Below are 14,827 nucleotides of genomic sequence, written 5' to 3'. Positions count from 1 at the left end.
CAGTTGTTCTAGAGCTGTAACGTGCTCATATTTGTTAGAGGAGGTGATTGCTCTTGTGCCTCTGACTGGAAGAACAAGTGATCTAATAAGATTTGGCCCACATGAGGGAAAAAGATGGAGAATATTTCCAGTAAAAAGTTATAGAATGGAGCAGGTTTGTCCTTAAATCACAGGCTGTTATACTGAGAGACATAATTATTTTGCCTGAAGACACAGAGTAAAAGTTGGAAGAAAGAAAATACTGGTAAATATAAGGGTTGGAGGACAAAATGTGACTCGTATAATGAAGACCGAAATCTGCCTAAAGCAGTTATTTCTTTCTATGCTGCTGTTCATGTTCATTTTAGTAGAGCGAAGCAAAGGAGCAGAATTACCCAACTGGGTTAAGTTGTAATATTTATGTCAGTGAATCAAAATCACCCATAAACATAGTTGGGAATTGTAAATATTGTAATCAGGGATACATTAATGGTCCATTACGTAAATTAATTAGATCTCTTGCCCTGGAGGGTCCAGAAAAAGGCAGTAAACCAGAAATTTAAATCGTTCTCCAAGTGTGTCAAGTTGAGGTGCTTGAAAACAGCATATCCATTTCTTCTAGCTCAGTTTTCTTGACCTTTCAGTTCTTTCTTGGCATCTTCTGAATCGTTAAAAATAAAATCCTTATGAGGGCACTGGCAACTGCTTAGGAAAGCTCATTATGGCAGCCTTCTACATTCAGCTAGTAAAGCGATAAAAGTCAGGGTCGAAATGGGAAAGGATAACCGTACACTTCGGGAAAGGTGGCTGTCCAGTTGCTGTCCAGGGAAGCCAGGTGAGCCAAGCTGTTTCCCTCCAGAGCAAAGAACCATGCGGGCAGCTCTCCCCGGCACGTCACTGTTACGCTCCTGAACACAGTAACCCTGCAGCCAGGGAGCCCTCCTGCTAAAAGTGCATTACCCAAATCTCAGAGAAGAGTCTGCAATTCATTACGGGCGAGATTCTGCTGCCCTGACCCTGGCCAGGAGCATGGCTGTATTCCTTGAAGGGTACGATGCTGTTCAGCATGGGGAGGGTAGCAGAATCTGAGCACTTGAAGTAGCTAAAATAATTGTGGCCTTCTGAAAATTCCCAGTAATATTCAGATTATTGTTTGAGCTGCTTTTTAATTAGGGCTATGTATTGAATGGACATTAGTGCAGAAGATTCTGTCTGCAGTATCTCTGTCTCATTTGATAGCTTTCAGGAGTATTGCATTTAAAGACAGTATACATACCACTTCACAAGCCTATTGTCAATCTTTTAAATGTATTGAAAATGATTATGAAATGAAATCTGTCTCTGTGGCTTTTGTGACATTATCTTCTTCAAATGAATTGAACACCACCTTTGCCTCATTTCTTCCAGCCCTGCTGTATTTCTGGTCTATGACGCCTCGTCATTAGCATTCTGAATGTCTTGATTCTGCTATTATCCATCACTTTCCATTTCAGTTTTCTCAAGGTGAAATCTCTCTGCTAATTCAGAAAGCTTTCTGTCTTCATTATGTATAAATTACTTTGCCCAAAGACTAAAAAACCTGAACGTAAGATAAAGGTAAGGCCTAGCCACATTTTTTGCCAGAACAGTAAATGCAGAGGGTAAAAGGGGTAAGGAAGGAAGCATAAACATTTAACTTTTTCCTTCTGGGGTTTTTTGGGGGAGGGTGGGGGGTCAATTGAAGGTTATTTTCCAAGAAGGTGCAAGTCTAATGAGCTGAGAATGTTTTCCTTGCATAACTGTTTTCCTGGATCTGGGCATTTTTTTAAAAAACACCATCACCATCCTTTAAATAACCATGTCTCCAAATGAACTTACCAATGGGGAAAAATATCCTATTCTTAACTGGCTTGGAAGGATACCAGGGAATAATTCTTGCACAGCTAATGTTTTTCATATTCATTAAATGTGTTTGCTCAGTAAGCCAGACATTGTATTATGTGTACTACACTAGTATATTAGAATTACTCTGATGTCTTTCTTCCCATCTTATGAATTACTTCATGAATTACCAGCTTGATCAGTGAGACAGTAATAATGATGAATGCATCTGTTTATTTGCAGAATAGGTATCAACTATTTTTTAATTAGGGAGTGGCACTGTTAATTGATGGGTGCCCTCTATGTGTTCAAGGGAACCTTCCTTACTGTTTATTATTACTAGACATAGAGAAAGCTGGAGCAGTGCAGAGTTCAGGTCTGCCCTCCTGGCAGTTAACATGGCTGTGAATACAGTAGATGGGACTTTGTTTTTAACGACGATCCATTTGGTCCGGCTCAGGAAGGTTTTACATTTTGTTTAGTATGTAAGTTTAAGCTCCCAACTTCTGATAGCTACAGAAATACAAACTAAAATCAAATCTCTGCATTTAATGACCTTAGTGAGTAATATAGTCACACCCATATAACCTTGCTTTCCATCAGCAAAAATTAATCAAATAACAGTATGAGTGAATTCATTACTGAACCTACAGTATAGATGACAGTAAGGCAGAGGTCTCTTGAGTGGTTCTGTGCCTCATTTGACTAGTTACCAGTTTACTAGATGGGACTTTTCCTGAATGAATACCTCATAGGTAATGACTGTGGAAGGTGGTGATAACCTTAGATGCAGAGCGGATTTGGGAGCAAGAACCACATCTAAATAAGGAGAACAAATGGGGCGGGGGGGGGGGGGGCGGATAAAGGGCATATGGAAGTACTGGAAATGGATTTACTATTTTAGCATTGTACCTTGTCCCTTACACTTAAATAGAATTTCATTTATAGTATCAGCTGAATGGCTGTGATTTCACTAGTTTGGCAGCAGATTCTACCTGTGGAGCCTTTCCAACCTCTGCTCTGTTCTTTTTTTTAAAACTCAGTGCAGGTATAGGCTGCTTTAGTTTGTTTTTCTAGCTATCAGAAATGCATTCAGAAGTGGAAAAAAATGGAGCATTCCCAATATTTCTTGATAATAGAAGCTTTGCACAGAACTGTTCATCTTTCATGGTATTCTTAAAATGTGTGGAGCAGATTTTATCTGCAAGCACTCATGGGTCTCAAGGACACAAATTCCTACACTGTCTGTGTATTGATACATGTTACAATTTAAACGTGAATATTTGACTATTCTGATCAAACATAGAACTCTAGGTAATTATTAGTTTATTTAAGCCCAAACCCCCACACTGAATTAATGCCTTCACTATTTTTTTCCTTGCTTGTTTTCCATATTAGTGTAGATACTTACCTTTTGTAAGAACAGAAGAAGGGACAGTGGTGCGTACCATGGGAGCAGCAAGACAGAGAGAGGGAAGTCACGCACTGGAGCCTTCCCAGGCTGCAGCCGGACTCCAGCCAGTTTGCTGCCCCGCAAAGCTGGAGCCTGCCCTTCCTCTCAGTTTTAGCAGCTTGTATCAGTCCTCTGGTACTGATCCCGATCCTCCCTTCACCATCGGTAGTTGTGTGGCTGGGCACATGCTCTTGGAAAATGAGCCGCATTAAAACTAGCCCAGGAACAAAAATAGTAAAACCAGTTAGGTGGGAAGGAGTGGCTGGGACAAATGGAAGGATTGCTTCCACCTCCATTTGTACTCATGTGTATGAGCTTCACATGTTTATAGATGAGTGTATATTTTTGATGGCAATATATTCTTGCTGTGCAACTTAAAGTAACACAGTGCTGAAAATTAAGACAGTGTATGAAAATACATCACTGATTTGCTGTGTGATCTTAAGCAAGTCATTTAGCTATCACCTCATGTGTCAGCTTCAAACTGGATATTACTGGAAACCAGCTCTTATATTTGCATTTTTTTTCCCCAGAAAATAAATTTTTACTTCCGTTTCTCCTCTCCTGAAACTCTGAAGTTCTTTAGGACTCCGGATAGGTTTTGTGCAGTCTGCTAATAATGCTAGCTCATTTCTACTTGAAAAGCACTGCAGCCCCACCTGACATGTCAGGTACAGTTGAGGCTTTGGATTGCCAAATTCCCATTGACAGACTTTGTGACCTACCTTTGGACATAGGTTGCAACAGTCAAGGAAAAAAGCAATGAGAAAAATACCTGGTAGAGGACAGTGGGGTCACTGGTTATAAATAGGAAGAGTTGCTCCAAAAATAGAGTAGTATGTGGAGGTGAATAACCTTAGACTATTTCAGGGCTATTGAAAGAGGTCTCTTTTTTCCTTCTTCTGTTTTTTTATCTCCCAGAGATAGAAGAATATTGCTGAATAAGGAATGTCTGATCCCATTTACTTCCCAGCTGCCAAATCATGAATACTTGGAATCAGTTTAAGTGTCCTTCAGTACATATAGTTTATTGCATAGGCCCATTAATTCATTTGTTTTTCCATTGTGCAATTTTGTATGATGGTCGTAATACAGCAACAAAGCTCAGTCTCCAGAGATTCATTGTTCTGTAACAGTTCTGAAAATTAAGTGCCCAATATCTATAACTATTAACTTAAAAGCTATTTCTTCCTGCATGTGTGCAATGAAAAATAGTCTCTGAATAATGAATACCATTCCAGTATTTGATTCACGTCTGAAAGTAATTTTACAGAATTTTGATTTATCTTGTCAAAAATACCTCTTGTATGTTTTCTGACTCATTTCTGCTTAACATATGCAGTAGGGCATTTTGAAATGGCAGTGAGTGAAACTGATATAACCCATAAAAATAGATGAATGGTGTTAAGCCATTTGATTCAGGCACGTAATCACGAGCTGGAGTATTCCTTCAGCCTCCGCATCGTTCTTTCATGTAAACATGCTAGCACGTGGCTGTATTCAGTAAACACTTCCCCAGTGCATTTCGCTAGCCGTGAAGATGGTCAGTACCACATTGGAGCAGACCTGTTTTTCCTGGGCCCTGTACAGCTTCAGGAGCCTGTCAGAGTTTTTACTTACCATAGCCTCCGGACTACTGGAGGGAGATACTCCTCTCACCCACAGCTACTGGAAACGGTGCTGCCTCCAGCTGCGGGTGTCCGGGATCCTGCGGATCACGTCCAGCTCCACCATCCGCATTCCCTGCTCCCCTAGGCAATGGCTGCAGGTGCAGCGCTGACAGTACAGGTCTTGAGGCAGCGCGTGCGCTGTCTTATGTCTCCCGTTATTCAGGAAAAAAAAAAAATGCTAACCCCTTTAATAGCAGGATGGAAATTTTGAAACTGTTTATTCCATGCCACAGGACCCGTGTTGTCATTTAGCTTTCACTATGCCGAAAACAAAGCCAAAGGCTCCCCTATACGTTCCCCCTCCGCTTTATTGTGTTTGAGGTGGAAGGGTAATTGTGCTTGGCAAGGGTGACTGGATAACAGCTGCCTTTGACTTCCAGGTTTTTTTAGTGCCATCGTGGTGGCTTAGTGTGTGCAGAACACTGTGACACAATGGGGAAAATGGGATTTGATTTCTTTGAAATTAGAAAAAAATTGTGATTCTTTCCCTTTGAGGACAATTGCCAGCAAACCAAATCAATTCTGTTTTATTTTTAAGACTTGGAAGGTTTTGACTCTGTAATACCAATTGCTGAGAAGCTTAATCATCCAACCACAACCAGACCAAAAGCTACTGGCAGGCGACCACCCTCCCAGTCTCTCACGTCTGTAAGTTAACTTTCCTTTTCTTTTAAAAATATTTTTTTCTGATCTTTCCCCCCCTTCCTATTTGTGTTCCCTGGTGGTTTTACTACATTTGCACAGCCATTCCTTCACATGTACAGTGAGGCAGAGAGATGCAGCTCAGGAAAACTAGTGTCAAAAGGCTGCCAGTGTTTTGAATACTGATGTTTAAAACGTTCCCTCCCTCATAAGATTTGTACCCCCTTATTTGGGTGCTGCCAAGTATTCCTTGCCAGCCATGACTGAGGCCAGAAAAAGCCTTTGTAAAAATCTTTGGAATAAACTAGGCTGTGCTAAGTATTAAGGATTTTGAAGGTGTTTCCCTTGGTTTCTCTAGAATACTCACCAGATTTTGAGGACAAACAGACCGTTTCAGCCTACAACGGCTCTCCTTGAGCCATCATGTGTTTCTTCTTGTTACACTCACAATTGTAAATATAAGGGTGATTCAAATTTCACTCTCTAATATGTATCTTTAGACCAGTTGGTCTCATAAACCATACTTTGGAAGCCACTGCTTAGTTTTTCAGTGTCTTTTTCTTTGGGATTTGGGGTTTGTTCATTTCCGTGCTTTTTTACATTCTGGAATATCAGAATGAGAACAACTACTGACGGTTACCTCTGTTTATGTTGCTGAAGAAAAACAGAGTGGAGGGAAACAAAAAGGATTGTGGTGAAACTAATAGAACACAAAACAGAAAGCTTTCAAAATTGACCACGTACATAAATACAGACCCATAAAAGACAAGTAAAAAGGTTTTTCTTCCCCTGTCAAACCTATGGGGGAAGGAACCAGGGGCGGAAAGAACCTTCCCCGTTTGCTCTTTTACCAAGAAGCTGTGCACAAGGCAGCCCTGCCGTGCCACCAGCGTGCGAGGGGAGCAGCCACGTGAGCCCTGCCCTGGGCACGGCCACGGCAGAGCTGCCCGGGGACAGAGCTGGCGGCCCGCAGCACCCGGCTCGGCGTCCTCGCCAGGGGAGGTGCAGCTCTTCTTGTGGACAGGAGGCTGCTTTCATCTTGTAACGCGGTGCAAGGGTGGAAATTAATGTTGAATCCAACTCTCGAGTGTAGCTTATTTCGTGAATGCTTTGAAAGCATTCTAGCCTTGAAAATAAGATGTCAAAAAGGGGGGTGAGGGGGAGGGAGAGTCCTGATTTTACGTATTGTTACTTTGAAAATGATAAATAAAAAAAAAAATAAAAAAATTCACCGCATAAATGCTTTTCTTCTTCCTTCATTAAGTTCTTGTACAATGAAAATACCTGCTTTTTTTTCCCCCTCTCTTGTGGTGTGCGTGTTTGTCTACATAGTCATCCCTTTCAAGCCCTGATTTCTTTGACTCACCAAGTCCTGAAGACGAGAAGGAGGAACATGTTTCCATTACTCACAAAGCTATTGAAGCGTCAAGGAAATCAAGAACAGTTACAATATCACAAGTAAGTTAATTGGAATGCCTCTGCTTAACCTTATCACGTGCATCTTCTTTTTTTAAAACAGTATTTTATTTTTTTTTTAATTTAATTCAACAGTCAGGGTTACTAAAGATTGTTCTGTGTTTGAAATGCAAATCTAAAGTGAATTGCACAGTTAAAGTGTCTCCATAACCATACTGTGAAAAAAATCTTTCTAGTATAAATACATTTCACAGAATCAGAGAAGCTAGGGAACTAAATTTTAGAAACAAAGGCTCTTTTTTTGCAGCTGTAAATTGAGTTTACATTAGAAGAGTCTGTAAGCAGAGAAAATACAACTCTTTGACCCACTCTAATAGTATGTGGATTTAAATTTGCAAGTATAATTGCTTTTTATGCTGGTATAATTGTGTTCATTTTATAAGCTTTTGCCATTTTTACTGTGTATTGGTAGAAAACCACAGGATGATCAAATATTACAGAAGGAGTGTGTAGATCAGGCTTCAGAGGTTGGAGCTAGTTTTTAGTACATAAGGATACCTTTAATGTTACAACTATTACATTCTAATAGTGTAACAAACGTATTTGAAAGATGAAGTCACGCACTTCTGTGATCAAGTTGTGAGGATAATGTTTTGTTACATAGCTCCCTCTTCTGGGAGCCCTTGCGTTAAGGAATACTCTTGGGCCAACATTTGTCAATTAGATGCTGGTATGCCAAGGGTGTAGATGTTCCTGTAAAACAAGATGACTGCTGCCAGAAAGTAGCTGCTAGAGGCTTTAACGTTGATAGCCAGTTAAGCGCTGGAATAAGGGGCTCAGAGTGGATGACTCCCGTTGTGCCTTGCTCGCTTGCTCCAGGTTTGAACTCAGCCGGACGTCTCTTTTCAATCCAAAGGAAATTTGCATCTACTGATATAAGGATTATTATGTATGAAAGATCCATTTATAGGTACACATTACTCACACATGCACACACATACATAAAAAATGTGAAAAGAACGTTATTAAGGTGATGAAGTCAACCACTCAAGCCACTGGCGTGATTCAGCTTTCTTGTGATTATAATGCCATTTTTATTTCTGTGGTCGTGCCGTTTTTTCTGCAGAATACTTTTTTTATGCAGTGCTTGCCCAGGACAGGTTCTGTACTCAATCACGCTCCTGTAGTAGGGAAGACTGTTTTTTGCAGAACTCAGTGGATCTTGCTCTGCCCTCCCCATCACACTTTCTCCTAATTTTCATCTGACCACTAACTTTTCTCTCAGTTACCTTGTCCAGCTAATGCCACTACCTCAGTCCCCAGGTCCTCACTTACAATGTCTCTTTGCGTTCCCATACCATTTTTTCTCAATATCTTACCCTATTTGCTATTCAACTTCAGTATCTCTTTTCCCGAGATAGACTTGGAGGGCTGCCTAGTGCTTTTTCTTACTCTCAGCCAAATCAGATTTTCAGATACTCCTGGTAGCTGTCGTATAATGCACACATTAACATTGCCAAAAACCAATATGATAAATAATTAAGACTCACCTTACTTGCCTTTGTGCTAACTGCACTTGTACACTTTGGTGTATGCAGTGAAGTAGGTGGTGGTGTATGGTAGATGGACTTCAGATTTTCTGTGCCTTATCTAATAAGTAGAGCACTGGATTGCAATTCAAGAAGCATGGGATCCTTCTGAGCTACAGCCACATGCTTCCAGGGTAACTCGGTTAATGCTGCGTTTTTCTGTTAAGTTTATGGAGGAATAAAGAGCCATTGGTAGTTAATGGGGATTCACAGAAGCTTCGGTTAACAAAGGACAGTACAGTACATGTATTTCTTACATTATCATTTTGAAGCCATGGGATTTTGTTTTTCTTTTTATATCATACCAACAAGCAAACTGAAGGAATATTTTGCTATTTTTGTAATGCTAAGGGCAACGTGTAACATATTTTTTTAATTTTTAAAAAAACATTGGATGTTGAAGATTCCTTCAGTGGTTAGTTGACAATCATAAATTTAATGTGCAAAAAAATACAACTCGGATTCTTGGTCATGCAGTTTTGTGCTCTGCAGGAGACGTCCATGGGTGTAGGTATGTTCTCACAAACTTCTGACAGAAACACTGAGCGTCTCTCCCTGGTTCATTTCACTGCTAGGTCTGAGATCTTGGAAACACTTATTGCTGACTGGTTGTAGCAACTGTGGAAAGCCTGACCGAAGCTGTCTGAACTTCTGCATCCCAGCTAGAGCCCTTCTGATGTACATGTACAAAGAGAATGACTAATTGTTATATTTATTAAGCTTTGACCAAAACTGTCCATGTTTGACATGGACTTTCAACATTATGAGAGAGCAGCAAAACACTTAATATTTGTTAGAGGTCTGATTTTCATAAAGCTTTCTCCAGACATTAAATGTTACTCTTTTCGTTGCAGGTGTCTGATAATAAAACTTCCTTGCCTCCAAAACCAGGAGGTTTGGCTAGTGGCAGTAATGTGCAGCCATCACTATCCCCTTCACCGTCACCTGGATTTCACTCCATTGCTATGGGAACAACAGGCCACAGGTCAAATTCCCCATCCCTGTTTGGTACTGAAGGAAAGCCAAAGACTGAGCACTTGAGCCAAGGTCAGACTGCCCTGGAGGAGCTGAGAACACAAATTAAGGAGCTAAGAACCATCATTGAAACCATGAAAGACCAGCAGAAGTAAGTACTGCAAATCAAACTGCAGGTGGGGTGCATCCGTCCATGCATGGTGGTGGCAGTTCCTTCCTGAGCTTGCCTTCATGTCTGTTACTCTGCACAGTGTGCCTTTGTGTTTGTGAGTGATTTTTGTCTGACAGAACATGTTCGGGGTGAGAAGGTCAGGCAAAAAGACTGGCACTATCCATCTGTAACTGCTTTTTTTTCCTGTGTTATGACATAAGCAGATGTTTGTGGGGTGTTGAAAAATGTAAGTTACAAGCTATAAGTGGTGAATAAGGTTCTAATGTGGTTTTATTTGCCAATAACTATTTGGGAACTCATGTGCATTGATCGTAATAAGGGGTGCATTTGTTCTAGCTGTACTACGAATTACTACAAGTTCCTGAAATTATTAAATCGATTTGTTGTTTGACTGTTAGCACATTTTCCCATGAAGCTCATATTACTAAAGAAGTAACTGAATTGTCATTAGGACATTTGAAGACCTTTGTGTTTATGACCCTGAATCTTAATATTTTAGTGTTGGGCATCTTTATTTTCTTTAAGCTGCTCATTTCTTAGAAGAAACTGGGGCTGGCATGTAGCTTTTGCTATTCCTGAGAATATTTAATGTTTTGGAAGCTAAACCTTCACTTACATCGTCAGTTGTGTGTAGCCCGGGCAGGAAAAAGAAAAGGGAAAGCAGCGTGCAGAGACTGTGGCGGAACAGAGGTGTGCCGGGAGTTTGGGAGAAGATGCGGGAGGGCATGGCTGAAGCTGGATCTAGCCAGCGAGCCCCACGGCTTCGCCTCTGAGGCCGACCCCTGCTCCTCCGGTCTCCCCGGCCCTTCTCGCAAGGGCTGCTTCCACCTACTGGTTTCTGTCTTACGGTGAGATCACTCAGTGGGGACATGAGAAAGTGTCTGCTCCTTACAGCTACGTTCCTCTTCCCGACAAAGAAGGATGACAGCAAATCCCTATTGGGGATCGTTAAGTCTTTAAATGAAGTTGAAGGTTACATTGCATTGCTGGCGTAAACAGCTTTTCAGGGGGTTAAGTATGGGGCAGGATTTGTGTTACCCGTTCCTACAGCCCACCAACAGCCAATCCATCTCCATTTTGTATGGAAAAAAAGGCAACCGGGTGCCGATGCCGTGTTGATACTGCTAGTCCAGAGCAAAGCCTGTGGATGCAGGGCTGTTGGGAGGAAATATATTATGCATGAGCCACATGGGGTGTGGAGGGTACTGTCCTTACTATAGAGAGTCTTACTTGTCTGTAGTATAGCATACAGTATACAAGAGTAGGCTGACTTTAATTAGTTGTTCAGAGGAAAAAAGGTAACTGGTGAAACAGGGAAAATATGTCTCCAAGAGGCGATCTTCTGTATTTTACTAGTTTAATCGTTTCCATTCCAAGCTTTTTTTGCATTCTTTTAACAGAAAAGAGATTAAACAGTTGCTGTCTGAGTTGGATGAAGAAAAGAAGATCCGTCTACGATTGCAGGTACTTAAATTATTTATAATGTTATGGAAGTATTGCCAGGTTTGATTTAGCCTCAGGGTATGGGACATAAAACTCTGCTAAGGTACTTAGATTCGAGTGAATCGAAAACTACTAACATCTCTGAAAGGGATATACCTGTTCCCTTCATAGTGTTGCCAGTCTGTGTCATATATATTGCAATACTCGGTTCTTACTGAAAAGCCTGATAATTATCTAAAAATCTATTGGCACAAGTACACACAAAAAAAAAGAAACACAATATAGGATTCGAACTATGATATTTTCTAGTCTCAGTTCTAATGGTTTGATTTTGTCACAAATGAAATCATGTCTTCTTAAATTATTTGCTCTTTCTCAAGGCTTTATATTTTGTAGTAGGCTTGTCTTTTAGCGTTGATGTGCTTGGAATATTATTTCATATAGCAAGATTTTTATGTCTGCTTTACAGACTGTACGCAGGTTGTCTTTACTAAAGCATCCTAAACAATATGAAAGAAGGTGCTCTGATGAAGCGCCCAGTTACTGCTGCCGTAATTCCTATAGTACCTGAGCTCTAGATGTTGTCATGCTGGCTTAGTCATTTGCCAGGTAGCACGCTGCCCTACTTGTGCGAGAATCATGGAGCTGGGCCTTTGCTAGCATCATTGACTGTGCTGCTTCGATACGGAATGATGCTGCAACTGCTTTTCTGGGTTTGGGAAAGTGATTTGGACAACTCCCTTAACAACACGCTTTAACTTGGTCAGCCCTGAATTAGTCAGGCAGTTGGACTACATGACTGTTGTGGGTCCTTTCCCCTATTCCATTCCATTCTATTCTATTCTGATGTACTGGATAAGTGGTTTAGTATTCATTATATTTTATATTTTTATGGTATAGGTCAACTACTTTTTCTTTGTACTAGGGATAGAAAATCGAATTGTGATTTCCCTGGACTGTTCCTGCTCAGTGAAGTGCTTGGGAACATGGAAAAGGGTGGCAGAACTGGGGACCATCAATGTCTGTGCTCCAGGGCTGCCTAAAGGACTTTATGTGTGCAACCACATAGGAGTACAGCTTCTAGTAACACACAGTTCATGTTCAGCTAAAATTGAAATTTATTCAGATAAAATCAATGAACATTTTTGACAGCAGTTATTGATTTAGTCTAACAGACCAGACTGTTCAGAGGTCTGGATTCTACCTCCAAGGATGGCTTTACATCTTTATACAGAAACATGTATTGATGGTTTTAAAATGATGATCTCATAGCTGAATGCTTTTACTCCAGTTCAAATGTTGCTTATGCTGGTAAATGTTCAGATGCTAGCCGAGGTGGCATTACTAGCTTTACATGAAGATGAGAGTTCAGCAAAGAAAAGTTGCATTAGTTTAAGAGTGCTCCGATAGTCCTAAGGTAGCACAGCTCTCAGTCCATGCATTAAAGAAGACTGCCTTGACGCCACGGTGCAGCTGAGCACTGTGGGTGTGTTTGAATAAATCCAATACCTATACCTCGGGGTTTCCAGTCTCTGTCAGAGGGGCCAAGTGTACAACTAGGGCCGGTGACGGTTTCAGCCACATCCTTTACCACGTGGCTGTACATCCATCAGAGCCCTTAAGGTGCCTGGACCAGGCTTGATGGGTGTAGAAGGCAACCGCCGTCCCTACAGCAAGAACCATCCCTATAGGAGAGAGACGACAGGTTTTGCGCCTCAGCTACCAGTGCTCACTGTCAGCAGTTCAGTTTACTTGTGCCAGGTGTAAGTGCAGCAGCTGGTGCACGAACACAGCGCTCATTCTGCAAGTAATTCCTGGCAGCGAGCTGCGTGGCTTGTCAAAGTTGTAATTTAAAGAGTTTGAAAGGTCTCGTGGTACATTCGATGGCTGCACTTGTCAGGCTCGGAGGGGAGGAAGCCGTGAGTCGTCACCTTCTGCAGCTGAGAAGGTGACCTCAATTTGTGAAATCTGTGGAAATAAGAGTAGTATAAAACCCGTACTCGACACATGTGGACAAGATGGAACACGTGCTTTTCAAGCAGCACCAACTGTGCCTCAGTTTGTTAAAGCATCTGATTTCATCACAGTTTTGTTGTTTGGTTTTTTTTCAGATGGAAGTTAATGACATAAAGAAAGCTCTTCAATCAAAGTGAATACTTGATAGGTGGAATATTGCATTATTCTTCATGACTGAGACTCAAATTTATGCCCCAGCCAAAATAACTTTGTGCCAAATGATTTAAGAATTGCCTCAACATCCCTTTATTTGAAGGATTAGCACAACAGTTTTTGATAGCACAACAAAAATACCAACAACGAGGACAAAATTCCCACCCGAAGCAGTGCTGTGCGGCACTAGTTGTGACTGAAATTGATCTTCTTGTGCTAAAGGCTCTCTACTTCAAGATCTAGGTGAAATGAAAACTCAGGCAGTTTAGTCCATAGTGGTACTATTTTGATGATATTTTTCCATAAATAAAGTGTATTTCAGATTATCTGTTTACAAGCTTTATGATTTTGACTTTTGGTTTTTAATTGTCTTTTGTCACAGATTTTAAAATGTTTGTACTGCATATAGCCAGGAATGAATGTTAATGTTGGGGCTGGAGGGATTATTTTTGCTTCGAGGTAGAACAGCCTACTTTTTGTTCTGGTTTTAAGTTCTGTTAAATATGCAATTTCATGTCCCCAGATCCCCTACAGTTTAAACTTACGTTGTGTACAGAAATGTATTTACAAGAAGGAAACAAACCAACAGAAATACGGTCTTTGCAATGATTTGTGCCTTTCTTTGCCACACACTGACTGGAGCCGGTTGCGAGCCAGGTCTCCCCGATGTAGCTACCACGACGACTCGTGTCCCCGTGCCCGGCGGAGGTCACCTTCTCAGCGTACAGCTGCTCAGTCGGTAGAGCCAGGTTTGTGCGAGGTGGCAGGACAAAAGGGCGCAGCTGAGAGCAGCTTTGTCTTGAGCAGCTGTGGCTTTTTAGCTTTCCTGGTTTTGATAGGCCTCTCCCTCAACTTGAATGTTCATGTCCGCTTGATTTTCGTTAGATGATTTAAACGCCCGCCTCTGTCCCCAATTTTGCACAGAGTGAACAGAATATGCATTATTAAAGCAAAAATAAATAAAAGTAATCTATAAAACGTGAATAAAAAGTTGTATTATTTCATGCACAAAGTTCTCTATCGTGTGATATTGTTTCATTTGTTGTTTACGTGGTATTGTTTGCTACGTCATGTTGTACACTTACAGACTGATACATTTTACAGTCTGGTTTTGCAGCAGGACTTTCTTTTCATCATTTTAGTGAACCTGAGGCTCTTTTCATTTCCTCCAGTTTCTATGTTTGCTTTTGTCCTTTCAAAATAAGATCTCCCGTTTTTTTGTTTGAGGTTTCGTGTGTTCTTTACTAGCCACGGAGTATCTCATACCTTGTCAGCAATCTCTGTTGAGCTTATACAAAGCATTTAAATAATGGATATTTTTGCATAGCGTGGAGTGAGTGAGTGAGTGATGTTGGTGATGCTTCAGAGTGACAAAAAAAAAAAAACCAAAACACACAAAGGATCTATTTGTCATCTCATCAAATGCTAGAGCTGCCTCCAGCCAGCATATCGTGTTATC

General features: G+C 41.0%; 1 protein-coding gene across 5 annotated transcripts in view; it reads left to right on the top strand.

The window, feature by feature from the left end:
* Positions 1–14,358, top strand: part of SH3KBP1 (SH3 domain containing kinase binding protein 1) — a 222,247-nt gene extending 207,889 nt beyond the window's left edge. For all 5 annotated transcript variants that reach the window (XM_075033410.1, XM_075033409.1, XM_075033408.1 and 2 more), the window contains 5 exons: positions 5,501–5,610; positions 6,937–7,062; positions 9,464–9,735; positions 11,157–11,220; positions 13,311–14,358. In XM_075033410.1, coding sequence (XP_074889511.1) covers positions 5,501–5,610; positions 6,937–7,062; positions 9,464–9,735; positions 11,157–11,220; positions 13,311–13,352 — 614 coding nt within the window. In that variant the 3' untranslated portion in view covers positions 13,353–14,358. The remainder of the gene's footprint in view (positions 1–5,500; positions 5,611–6,936; positions 7,063–9,463; positions 9,736–11,156; positions 11,221–13,310) is intronic.
* Positions 14,359–14,827: the final 469 nt, after the last annotated feature.

This window comes from Buteo buteo, chromosome 8 (genome assembly GCF_964188355.1).
Source record: "Buteo buteo chromosome 8, bButBut1.hap1.1, whole genome shotgun sequence".
Classification (NCBI taxonomy): Eukaryota; Metazoa; Chordata; class Aves; order Accipitriformes; family Accipitridae; genus Buteo; species Buteo buteo.
The sequence above is the reverse complement of the archived record's forward strand: the minus strand, read 5'-3'. Positions and strand labels throughout refer to the sequence as shown.